Below are 13,567 nucleotides of genomic sequence, written 5' to 3'. Positions count from 1 at the left end.
TCTCTGAGCCCCAGTTTTTGCCTCTTTGAAATGTGCCAGCCGCGACTCTGAGTACCTAACATGTACGAGCTCTTTCATTTCACGATGCTGTTACTTGCTGATGACTATTTTTATTGTCCCCATCTTACTAAGAAGAACCTGAGACCCGAGTGACAGGGCTTGTCAAGGCTGAACAAGAGTCCTAACTCTTGACCATCCTGCCTCCCTTTTTTTTTTTTTTTCCCTTTCTGACTGATCCTAGGTCTCGGCAGAGTATTCTTTTGATACTGGGAGGAACTTTTTCACTACTGTGACTTCTTTGCAATCTGTGACCACAGGACAAGAGGGAAAGAAGTTAAGTCTTTACTTTCCTATTCCTGGCATTCCTGCTCCTTTGGCTAGCTCTGCTTTCTGGGAGTTTGCCTTCCTCTGCCATTCAGTTACTGGAATGCCCCTGTCCTGGTCACACTGGCTCTGATACAGTTTCTTTGCTCTCAGTCACATGCCTGCCGACGCACCCAGGTTCAGGAGAATGTGGGAACCGCCCTAGATTTTAAGGCTACGCCCAGGCTGTCTCTTAGCAGGGATGATCTCTGCAGTTGGCTGATCTCCCTGCGTGCAGATTCTCCCTGACTGCAGCTTTGGGTACTCTTTTCCCTGTTCCCCCTCCTTCTGGGGGTTCTCCTGAGGGAGTTCTCTCTGAAGATTGGCTGGACCAGCATTGGAGAGGAGGACCGGTCCTGGGTGGCAGTCTCACTGTGGGCGTCTTTGCCGAGGGCTGGACCACGCTGGGCTAGGCACCAGCCCGTGTGTCCCCATGTGACCCCGTGGGGGGCTTGGTCAAGGTCAGGGGCCCAACCTGTACCTTCAGCAGACAGTAGGGTCAGCTGGGCTTCCTGTGGTCCACGGCTCCCCACTCACTTTCGTGGCTAATACATTTGTCTTCATCCTCGCCACTTCCCCCTAGATGGACAACCAAAGACTCTTCTGGGTACTTGAGGTAGCTAGCGTTCTCACAGCCATTCCTATTACCGCTTTTAACTCCTAGTTTAGTCTCAACATACTACAGCTAGTATAGATCTTTTTTTTAATAAGTAGACTTTACTTTTTAGAGTACTTTCAGGTTTGCAGAAAAATTAAGTGGAACATACAGAGAATTCTCATATAGTCCCGTTCCCCCAACCCCAGAATTTTGTAGTTTCCCTGCTCTAAAAATCTTCCTATTCATCCCTCTCCCTCCCCTCCCCCCTGGGAAAACACTGATCTTTTTGCTGTCTCCATAGTTTTGCCTTTTCCAGAGTGTCCTATGGCTGGAGTCGTGCAGTACACAGACTTCACAGAGTGGCTCCTTTCACTTAGCAATGTGCATTTAAGCTTTCTCCTTTTCCTGTTTAGATAGCTCATTTCTTTCCTTTTTCTTTTTTTAATCACTGAATGATATTCCATTGTATGGACATAGCACAGTTTATGCATTTACTTCCTGAAGTACATTTTTAGTAACTTCCAAGTCTAGGCAGTTATAAATAAAACCGTTATAAACCTTTGTGTGCAGGGTTTTTTAAAAATCACTGTTTTATTTTTTATTAAAAAAATTTTTTTAACGTTTATTCATTTTTGAGAGACAGAGAGAGAGAGAGAGAGCATGAACAGGGAAGGGGCAGAGAGAGAGGGAGACACAGAATCTGAAACAGGCTCCAGGCTCTGAGCTATCAGCACAGAGCCCGACGCGGGGCTTGAACTCACGGACCGTGAGATCATGACCTGAGCTGAAGTCGGACGCTGAACCGACTGAGCCACCCAGGTGCCCCTTTTTAATTTTTTTTTTTTCAACGTTTATTTATTTTTGGGACAGAGAGAGACAGAGCATGAACAGGGGAGGGGCAGAGAGAGAGGGAGACACAGAATCGGAAACAGGCTCCAGGCTCTGAGCCATCAGCCCAGAGCCTGACGCGGGGCTCGAACTCACGGACCGCGAGATCATGACCTGGCTGAAGTCGGACGCTTAACCGACTGCGCCACCCAGGCGCCCCTAGGTGCCCCTTTTTAAAACTCACTTTTAAACTTTTTTCTATAGTGGTAAAATACACATAGCATGAAATGTACCATTTTACGCATATTTAAGTATGAGTCCAATGGCGTTAAGTACCTTCACATTGTTGTGCAACCATAAGTACTGCCCTTCTCTGGAACTACTTCCTCACCCTGAACTGAAACTCTGTACCCATCAAATAATAACCAGCCCCTGGTCACTTCTAGTTTACGTTCTGTCTCTGTGAATTTGACTACTCTAGGTAACTCACAAAAGGGGGATCCTACAATGATTTGTCCTATCGTGTTTGGCCTTCAGCATAATGTCTTCAAAATTCTTTTTAAACTTTTTAAATCTTAAAAAATGAATCTTAAAATCAGCTTAGATTTACAGAAAAGTGGCAAAAATAATGCAGAGGTCCTAAATAACCCTCGATACAGCGTCCCCTAATTTTAACATCTCAGACAGTCACAGTAAACCAGGAAATTAACAGCATTGTAACACCATTGACTCTCCTGACCTCACTCACATTTTGACAGCATACCTATAAACGTCCTTTTTCTGGCCCGGGATCTAACCTAGGGTACCACATTTCGTTTTATCGTGATGTTCCCTTAGACTTCTTTAGTCTGTCTGTCTTTTGGGACCGTAACACTTCGGAAAGTCCAAGCCAGATTTATAGTATATCCTCAATTTGAGGTTTTCAGTTGTTAAAACTAAAAAGATTTTATAGATTTTGTAAAATTTTATAGGTGTATCATTTATATTTTATAAATTATAAATATTTTATAAACACTTTATATTTCATTCTTAAATCGAGGCTGGACATTTTTGGCAATAAGATCATGGTTAACGTCCTGTCCCTCTTAGTGGCTCAGAACAAGGGCACATGATGTTTCTATATGTTGTTACTTAAAATATTGTTAATTTTGATCACATGATTGATAGAAGATAGTGTCTTCTGTGTTTTTCCTCTACAAAGTTACTATTTTCCCCTTACAATTAGTAAATATGGAGAAAAACTTTTATATTATACAAATGTTCTATTTCATTTCAAACTTAATTTTAAGTAAGCATTAATTTTAGCATCCATCAGTGGTTCTGCCCTGCAGTAATTATTACTGGTGTTCTTGTGGTAATTTTCTATTTCCCTTATTCCTTCTACATTTATGAATTGCAATTTTTCTATAAGCACGAACTGTCCTTTCTTGCCCATTCGTTTATTCAGTTATTTATATCAGTATGGACTCTTGGACTTTTTATATATATTTTATTTATTTATATATTTATTTATATATGGACTATATATTTTATATTATATATATAATATATATATAATATATATTACATATATATTCTTGCTCAGATTATACCAGTGCTGGCCATTGAGACCTCCTTCACATTGGCTCCTGTGTCCTTTCTGTATGCCTCCAACAATTTTTGAGCACACCCTTACTTTTGGACACCACAAGACGTTCCAGGTTCATCTTGTACTTCCCTGTCCCATCCTTAGAATCAGCCATTTCTCCTAGGAGCCCTGGTTCCTATTTTGGCGGAATGGTATTTAGACACCAAGTTCTAGGCTCTAGGTATGCTCATTGCCCCTGGGGTGTCATTACCCTCTCAACTAATAGAGCTGGGAAATATATGTGTGTAAACTAATGTGTGCATATGCACTTATCTACATTTCTTTCTATCTCTATCTTTTCTTTCTTTCTTTCTTTTTTTTTTTTTAAGACAATCTCTTTAAATTTTTTTTTTTTCAACGTTTATTTATTTTCGGGACAGAGAGAGACAGAGCATGAACGGGGGAGGGGCAGAGAGAGAGGGAGACACAGAATCGGAAACAGGCTCCAGGCTCTGAGCCATCAGCCCAGAGCCCGACGCGGGGCTCGAACTCACGGACCGCGAGATCGTGACCTGGCTGAAGTCAGACGCTTAACCGACTGCGCCACCCAGGCGCCCCTCTTTTCTTTCTATCTATCTATCTATCTATCTATCTATCTTTATATATTTAAGACCATGAGTTCGTACTGATACCTACAATTCCAGTCCATCCAGTCCATGCTCCCTCTCATCCCTACTATCCTATCCTGTTCCCTCATTCTTTCCACCCCATTCCATCCACCTGCTGTAGTAACCAACCTCATAAATTTCTGATTTAAAAATTTGGAATGCTCCACAGACTTGCCTTTTATTCTTATGCGTTAACCTTCTCCATATTATTCCAACTTTGGTATATGTGCTGCTGAAATTGAGCCCTAGAGTAATCTATTTAAAACAGAAAGCAGATCACCCCTGTTCAGACCCCTCTGGTTGCTTCTTACCACCATTAGAATTAGAATAAAATCCAAACCCCTTATCCCACCTTACCTACTTACTTTGAGGCCCTCTGGGATCTGACTTGTGTTTTCTGTTTATTTTCTCTGCTTTCTGCTCTCGTTCACTCTGCTCTGGCTATTCTTCCCCCTCTTGCTCCTGCCCTTTTGCCAAGTGCTCTCCTGCCTTAAGCCCTTTGGATTTTTTCCCCCTAAACCTGGATTGCTGTTCCCACCACACACTCCCAGGGCCATGTGCTTCTGGTCTCTGATAAGCATGCACATCTTCATGGAGGCCTTCCTTAAATAGCTCTCCTACTACTTTGTAATGTTTCGTTTTGATTCTTGGTAACAAGAATCAGTCTAACGTCATATATTCAATTTGGCGAATATAATATATTTATTTACTGTCTCTCTTCCCCACTAGAATATAAGCTCCGTGAGGCAGGGGCTTTGTTTTGTTCACAGAGCTTAGAAGAGTGCCTGGCATAGAGTCCATAAATAAGCAGTCGGTAAATATTTGGTGAGTAAAGTTTGTGTCAGGTGTTTTTACATGTGTTATTTGATTTAATCCTCATAAAAAGACAATTGGAAGTGAATACTATTTTTATTCCAATCTATCGGTGAAAAAATGGAGGGTCCGGGAGGTCAAGTACTTGCCCTAGGGTATGCCCTTGGGGAAGGGTTGACCGGAGATCTGGCCCTCGTTCTCTCTGACTCCAGAGTCCAAGTGTATGCTCTGCTTGCTATAGTGTGTCTTTGTAAACTGGGGGTTTGAAGTTGTACTTGCCATGTTGCATCCACGCGACTCCTGAAACAGAATGCTACGGGCACCAGTGACAGTTGCAACAAAGTTTATTACAATGAGAGGCAAGGCCAACCGATCGGGACCAACACTCTTGATAAGAGTGTGGCCCCGGACAGCCGGGGTACAGAGTTTTTAAAGCCGATCACATTGTTTTATCGTTATCTGGGAACAGAACAGAGAAACGGTTCCCAGATGAGTTAGAAACGGTTGCCAGATGAGTCAGAAACAGTCATCGAATGAGGTGATTATTTTAGACTTTCTGCCTCTAAGTTGCAACCAGTGGATCTCCTTGACCTTGTCTCTGATGCTCTTTTTTGAGCTTTTGTTTCCTTCATTGGTAAAGCCTGATTCACAAGAGTATGAAGTATGATTTACAAGAGTAAAAGCAAGGTTGTTATCTTTTGACCTTCAGTGTCAGAACAAAGTTGTTATCTTTCAAGCTAAGCGTTAGCCCTACAGTACAATTTAACCCTTAGAGCCACACACAGTAATTGTCAAGATACAATTGTAAAGCTATAACACGAGGGTGTTTTATGAACTGTAAAGCACTGTACAGATAGGGGAATTATTAATATCGTTGCCGTAATTATACCTACCATTTATTAAGACTCACAGTGCAGCAGCCTGAGCTCTGTATCACCCTGTCACTTAATCCTTCTAGCAGCCTCTTGAACGGGAGATGAAAAAACGGAAGCCCAGGAAGAAGCGTGAACGTGCCCAAAGTGACAAAGCTGGTTAGGCCTGGCAGCCTCACTCCCGAGCCGAGGGCTTAGCTGTCTCTCTCAACACCTCCGTGTCCCAAGCAAGGGTATGGACAGACATGCCTCTGAGGGTTTCTTGTCGCCTTTCATCACCAGGCAACTTATTCCTGGAATTCCAAGAGGAGCTGGAGCGAGTCTATAAGGTCTACTGCGCCAGCTACGACCAGGCCTTGCTGCTGGTGGAGACCTACCGGAAGGAGCCAGAGCTTCAGCGAGAGATCCAGGGCATCATCGAGGCAGCGGTGTAAGTAGTATGACCAGTGAGCACTCGTTTCCGCTGCCATTGACTCCGAGGTCAGGAGCCGTTAAGGTCTCACCCCTCCTTGGTGCCGCTCATGCTGCTTCGGGAGTGTCTCAGTCAGGCGAGGCTGCAGAGACAAACAGTCCCCCCCCCCCCCCCCACTCTTGGCGGCTTCAAACAGCAAAGGTTTATGCCTTCCTTATGCGCCACTGCGGTCGACTTGAGGCCCTTGTCTGTGTCATCCTCACACTGGGGCCCAAGCTTGACGGGAGCCACTCTCTGGATTATTGCCAGTAACTGTGACAAAGGGAAAAGAGCTCTGCAGGGTCTAATGCTGGTAATTAAATGCTCCCGGACCAGAAATGGTCTCTATCAGCTCTCGTGATCCGTGGGCCAGAACTAATCATGTGGCTTCATCCGACCACCAGGAGGCCAGGGCTTCTACCCTGCCATGTGTCCAGAGGTGGAAGAACAGAAACATGTGGCGAAACAGCACTCGTGTCTACCGTAGGAAGGGCAGTGAGACGGTTGGAATTACGGGCTGTGGGACAGGACGGCAGTGGCACGAAGCTGGTTTGTATCACCCGGGAGGGCCTCTCTCCAGATAGCTGAAGACTGTCCCACGAAACAGGATCAGAACTGCCGTGGGTGGCTTCGCTGCCCAGAGCTGGCCCCAGCGGGTGGAAGCTCTAGAAGGAAATATGTAGAGAACAAATATTTTTTTTTTAATTAAAATTTTGAATGGATGGCAGTTATGGTTCAGAAACTTAAAAGCATCCACATTTAGGCAGCCAAAAATTCTTCCCAACCCTGTCCCTTCCTCTACCCAAGTCCTACTCCCAGCCCCAGCGTTAAGGTAGCCACTTTGAAATTGCTTATGGATCTTGGCAAAGTTCCTACGTGCGAACACAAACAAATACAAATATATACTATCATTTTACTGCCTTTTTAAAGAAGGTTTGTATTTTTTTTCACTTACACTGTATCTTGGATAGCTTTCTATTTATTTGTTTAAATTTTTTTTAATGTTTATTTATTTTTGAGAGACAGAGAGAGACAGAGTGCAAGTGGGAGAGCGGCAGAGAGCGAGAGGGAGACACAGAATCCGAAGCAGGCTCCAGGCTCTGAGCTGTCAGCACAGAGCCAGACGCGGGGCTCAAACTCACGAACTGTGAGATCATGACCTGAGCCAAAGTCGGATGCTTAACCAACCGGGCCACCCAGGCGCCCCAATATCTTTCCATTTCAATACATACACGTGTGATCCTGTGAATGGCATATCCTTCACCACATGGCTGTTTCCCAGTTTATTTAACTGGTCTCTGTTTTGTTTTGTTTTTTTATGTTTATTTATGTTGAGTGAGAGAGAGAGATGGAGTGAGAGAGCTCTGAGAGGGGGAAAGGCAGAGAGAGAGAGAGAGAGAGAAAGAGAGAGAGAATGAATCCCAGGCAGGCTTTGCTCTGTCAGCACAGAGCCCGACACTGGGCTTGATCTCACAAACTGTGAGATCATGACCTGAGCTGAAATAAAGATTCAGACATTTAACTGACTGAGCCACCCAGGCGCCCCTAACTGGTCTCTTATTAACGGACATTGGTTCACTTCTTTTCTTTTGATGTTACAGGTAGTGTTCAGTAATTATTTATGAGCATATGTCATTTTACTCAGGTACAGGTATTTCTGTGAGGTAAATTCCAGACATGGGTTGCTAGGTCAAAGAAATTATGTATGGATAATTTTGATACTATTGCAAAATTTCCTTCTGTAGAGGCTACACCAAGTTTCATTCCCATGACCAAGGTAGGGGTGTCTGTTTCCTCATAGCCTCACCAGACTATGTTATTAAACTTTAGAATATTTGCCTCTGAGACAGGTGACCAATGGTGTCTCAGTGTAGTTTCATGTTGCATTTACTTCTTGTGATTAAAGTTGGTCATCCCTTTGTATATTTAAGACTTGTTTATATTTCCTTGCCTGGGATTGTCCTGCTTCTTTTCTGTTTTACAAAGGCTTATGTTTTCCCCAGGACAAGCTCACCAAATGGAGACAGATGAAGGTTATTTTCTGGAAATCAGAATAGTGCAGGAAGAAAAAGGTTATTACCATTTCATCTTGCTTAGACATTCCCTTTACACCCAAGAGAAACACAGTATATAGATTTAGATCTTTCTCTCTCTCTTTTTTTTTTTTTGAGAGATAGAGAGCAAGCAATAGGGATGGGTAGAGAGAGAGGGAGAGAGAGAATCCCAAGCAGTGTCCACCTGGTCAGTGCAGAGCCCAACGCAGCCCTTGGACTCACGCACCATGAGATCATGACCCGAGCCAGAGTCTGGAGTCGGATGCTTATCCGACTGAGCCACCCAGGCGCCTCGATTTAGGTCTTTGAAGATGACGGTCTCTCATGTGGAACCTCCTGCTACCTCCCCTCCTCCTCTCTCTTACCTTATGCCCTCAACCCCCCTGAAGCCTTCTTTTCAAGTACCCATGTCCTAGCCCCTCCCTGCCCCTCAAAACCTACATTCACTTCCTCCTTTGATTCATCCTTCCACGGGTCTTAACAAATTTAGGCTTTTGCAACGGTCACTAAATACATTTCGGTAGGAGAGAGGCAGATAACAGAAATGAGGGAAGCAAGGTGCCCGGTGCGAGGCAAAAGGGAGCAGTGGAGACTGAGGCCAACCGGAGCCAACAGACCCTGTGGAGAGAGTGGTTGCAGCCCACCTTCCACTGATTGTTGCTCCATCAAGTAGCTTTTGCTATGTAGCAGACCACCCCAGAATGGAATGGCTTAAGACAAACATTTGTTTGGCTCACGTCGCTGCCTGTTAGCAATGTAGCCGGGCTCAGTAAACTGTTCTGCCAGCCCTGGCCGAGCACCTTCACATGCCTGTGATCGACTGAAGGTCAGCTTTGCTGATCTTGGCGGGGCTCTGTCGTGCATCTGAGACACGTGAGCTGACTCAGCTCTGGCGGTACAGCCTCTCATCATCTGGCAGGTGGCCCAGGCTCGTTCACACGGTGGTCACAGGATAGAGAGAGGGAGAGAGCAGGAGGGAGGGAGAAGGACAGTGAGAGGGCAGGGCAGGCCTTTAGAGGTCTTGACTGGGAATTGGCATGCTGCGACAGACCCAAGAGGTGGAAAAATAGAATAGAGGAGCTTCAAGGTCATATTCAGAGGGTGTGGATACAACCACCACCACCACAACAAAGGGCGCGAACACAGAGAGTAGAATGATTACAGCCCTATTTTACAAACCATCTGCCTCAAATGCCATGTAGGAATGAGATCCTCTGATTTTTCCAGAGAAGTCAGAAACTTTGATATAACGTCTCCCAGGCACAAAATGCTGGCATCTAGCTCTGACATGTTAGAAGCACTGTTGGGGGGCCGTGGTTGGTACAGAGGCTGCTGTTTGTCATGCCTTCCACACTCTGGTCCTTCCCAGCCAGGCCAGTCCAGACTTTTCTCATGGGCTCCATTGCCACACTGCCCAGTAGCGGACCTGGCTCTGCTCCTAACTCACCTTGATGAAGCCATTTCATGAATCAGAACCTAGTTTCCTTACTTAATGGGGGAGTAGTAACTACACCTCATGGGGACACGGACTCATTGTACCCAAGTGACACTCTATGAGCCCCAGCTCTCATCCTTGTCTTAGCTATCCTTGTCCCTTGAAACCACATCATGGCTCTCAGATCTAATGGTTCCAATGCTCCTTTTTTATAACAGACATTAAATTATTATCCTGAGGGGTGCCCGGGTGGCTCAGTCCGTTGAGCATTCGACTCTTGATGTCAGCTCAGGTCATGATCCCAGGGTCGTGGGATCGAGCCCCATGTTGGGTTCCACACTGAGTGTGGAGCCTGCTTAAGATTCTCCCTTTCCCTTTGCCCCTCCCCCCCATTAATATCCTGAAATATATTCTCGAAATCTACATATATATGCTACCTATATACAGAACTTAAAAAAATCAATATAATGGCTCAAAATAAAAAGGAGAAGTAAAAGGAAAATAATGTCTAATCAAGTTATATGTATTTCGGTGTGCAAATACTTGGGCACCACTACCCTAGAAAATCTAATGAAGCAATCAGATGCTGGCACCTACTTATAATAAAATAAGTTTGGATTCAAGGAAAGGAAAGTCAGAAGCCATTCTGCCTAAGAAAGAAGTAGGGGAAAAGGAGAGAGCAGAGAATGTGCGTCCCCTAGAATGACAAGTAGCAATGATAGCAAATTTGACTTCCCTGTGTATGATATGAAAGAGAAGGAAATGACGTAGGTGATGTAGGGATAACATCACATCTGGGCGGGGCTGGGGGGGGCAGTGGAAGTGAGGAAGTAATGATGTTCTTGCAGATGACCTGGGTCTTGTTTATGAAAGGTAGCATCGTAATAATTTCCAGTGTTCTGGTAAGTGACTAGATGGAGTTCAGATCTCAGTTCTTGAAATCACAGCTCATTTTTTTTAAAAAAAAATTTTTTTTTCAACGTTTATTTATTTTTGGGACAGAGAGAGACAGAGCATGAACGGGGGAGGGGCAGAGAGAGAGGGAGACACAGAATCGGAAACAGGCTCCAGGCTCTGAGCCATCAGCCCAGGGCTCGAACTCACGGACCGCGAGATCCTGACCTGGCTGAAGTCGGACGCTTAACCGACTGCGCCACCCAGGCGCCCCAAAATCACAGCTCATTTTGAGGCATTCATTCAGTCTCTGAATGTTCAGAGGGACATAGGAGACATAGCACTATTCTGCACAGTGCGGGACTGTCGTTGCAGATGTCCCGCTTCCCTGGTCCCTGCCCACTAAGTGCCTGTAGCTGCCTGGTGCCCGAAGGTTTCCACAGTGCCCCTCGGGGAGAGCCTCTGGTCCAGGGTTGCACCAGGGGTGCCGTTCTTCCTGTCAGCATTGCTGTCTCCTCTCTCTTGAAACAATAATCCTGGCTTTCTTGGTGCTTCTGCAGTCACATGCTCTACCAATGAGCTATACCCGCTCTTGGCTTTCTTGTGCTTATGATCATGGGACTCTTTCCAGAGCTTAGCCAACCAGAATCCCCACACCGACCGTAAGTGGTTCTTTCTCGTCCGGATAGGATGGACCATCTGATCAGATTCTTTGTGATCCCAAAATGCATGCTGCCTCCCGCCCTTTATTTGGGTGGGTGAGTGGGTGAGGTGTTCAGTTTATCCTGTCTCTTAATGCAGCTCCCACCTTGAGGGCCAAGGGGATCAAAGGCTCGCTCTTGCCGTATGCAGGAAGTTCTGCCTCTGATAGTACAGCTGTCAGCCGGGGGAGGCTGCCTTGCAGAGGCACGAAGCACTCAGAATGATGGCGGAGGCAGTTTGCAGAAGGCAGATAAACCTTCTTTGTTTTCCTTTATTGGCAATCTTGGTTTGTTTTATTTTTATTTGTTTGTCTATTTCTATTTTTATTTTAGACAGAGAGAGAGCACGTGAGCTGGGGAGGGGCAGAGGGAAAGAGAGAATCTTAAGCAGGCTCCACGCTCAGGGCAGAGCCTGACGCAGGGCTCAATCCCATGACTGTGAAATCATGACCTGAGCTGACAGATGGCTCAGTCAGTGAAGTGCCCAACTTCGACTCAGGTCATGATCCCACAGTTTGTGAGTTCAAGCCCCGGGCTCTCTGCTGACAGCAGGGAGCCCACTTCAGATTCTCTGTCCCCTTCTCTCTCTGTCCCTCCCCTACTCATTTTCTCTCTCTCTCTCTCTCTGCCCCTCCCCTACTCATTCTCTCTCTCTCCCTCTCTCTCTGCCCCTCCCTTGCTTGTGGGCACAGGTGCATGCACTCATGCTCTCTCTTTCTCCCTGTAAATAAATAAACTTTAACAAATAAATAAATATAAAAGTAATGTATGCTTACTAAAAAAAAAAAAAAAAAAGGAATATTTAAACAATTCACAGATATATAAAGTAAAAGGTAAAAGTCCATTCCCCGTTGGTCTCACATTTCCCCATCTCTCCACCTCGTAGTTAACCTTTTCTATCCAGGTTTTCTTCTGTTCATTTAAAGACAGGCAGACAGACTTTACACGCAGAAGTCTAAGTGTTGGATGGATGGATGGATGGATGGATGGATGGAAAGAAAAGTAATGAAGGAAGGAGAAATTTAAAGGGGCTCTGACTTACCTGCTTTTCTAGAACTTACTTTTTCACTTAACCACAGTCATGAATATCTTTTCACAACACTAGGAATACTTTTAGGATGCTCTTGTTAATGGCCCCACAGAGTTCCTTTCCAGGGCAGCTCAGACTGTGGTTTATTTAACCAAGCCCCTACTGATGGATATCTGGCTTGTTTCCAATTTTTTACTGCGATAAATAGAGTTGTTGGTAGCTCCCACCTTTATCTTTGCTCGCTTGAGTTGACATTTCTGTGGGCAGATATCTGGAGTAGGATCCATGGAACAAGGATTGGTACATTTCACAAGTTGCCAAACTGTTCTTCAAAACGATCTTACCAATTGCTGCTACCACCAAGAGAATGTAAGCAGGCCTGTTTCCCCTTCCCACACCCATTTTCTTTTTCTTCCTTCCTTCCTTCCTTCCTTCCTTCCTTCCTTCCTCCCTCCCTCCCTCCCTCCCTCCCTTTGGATTATCTTTCAGTTTTTGTTGCCTGTCTGAAAGGCTACTTAAACATTTTCTCCAGATTACCTTAGAAAAGCCATAAACATAAAAGGCTGCTGTGATTCTGTCATGACTGCTTGATAATTCTGGAGAAGAGCTGTGATCATTTCTTTGAAGACCCCCCCACCCCATCCCCTTATTTGTGGAGTGACAGCTGTCCCCAGGAGGCAGTTGGCCCTTTCCCATGGAAAGTAAGCTCAGAGGATAGAGTATTGCAAATATCTGGTGACTTTCTCCATCTCCCCTGCTCGTGGTCAGCCAAGTGCTAGGAAACCCGTGGCGAGAGCAGATGGTTAGCGGAGGCATGTCCTGACAGGTAATTCTACCCCTACCCACCCCCCCCCAACCCCCTGCAGCTAATGAAGGGGCACCCACCTGCTCTGCCTATTCTTAGCCTCATGACTGATCTTTGCTGGACATTTGGTCTGGAAATATTTCTTTTGGAGGAAGAGCAAGAGAGAGTACCATGGAGAGGGGGGCAGAGGATGGCTGTGAGCAGCGTCTGTGAGTCTTCTTGGAGGAGGCATGCGTAGACACTGAGGCTTGAAATCCTCGTGAGCTTCTTGAAAGGCAGGTCTAAAGGCTGCTGGTCACGATCAAGGGAAGACTGTTGGAACCTCTTCCCAGATGCCATTGACTTGAGCATTCTTTCTGCAAATGCCAGACATCATCAAGAAAGGGACTAGAAACGGTCATCCATGCATCAAATAGTGCATCTGGAAGGGGTCTTGACGCTAGTTGTTCATGTGTTTTGTTTTATTTTTTAGCTTTTTAGTGAAAATT

General features: G+C 45.3%; 1 protein-coding gene across 3 annotated transcripts in view; it reads left to right on the top strand.

Moving 5' to 3' along the window:
- ARHGEF37 (Rho guanine nucleotide exchange factor 37) overlaps nucleotides 1-13,567 on the top strand; it is a 71,778-nt gene that overhangs the window by 25,005 nt on the left and 33,206 nt on the right. For all 3 annotated transcript variants that reach the window (XM_045437432.1, XM_045437427.1, XM_045437416.1), the window contains exon 4: nucleotides 5,992-6,139. In XM_045437432.1, the coding sequence (XP_045293388.1) occupies nucleotides 5,992-6,139 (148 nt within the window). The remainder of the gene's footprint in view (nucleotides 1-5,991; nucleotides 6,140-13,567) is intronic.

This window comes from Leopardus geoffroyi, chromosome A1 (genome assembly GCF_018350155.1).
Source record: "Leopardus geoffroyi isolate Oge1 chromosome A1, O.geoffroyi_Oge1_pat1.0, whole genome shotgun sequence".
In the NCBI taxonomy this organism is placed as follows: Eukaryota; Metazoa; Chordata; class Mammalia; order Carnivora; family Felidae; genus Leopardus; species Leopardus geoffroyi.
The sequence above is the reverse complement of the archived record's forward strand: the minus strand, read 5'-3'. Positions and strand labels throughout refer to the sequence as shown.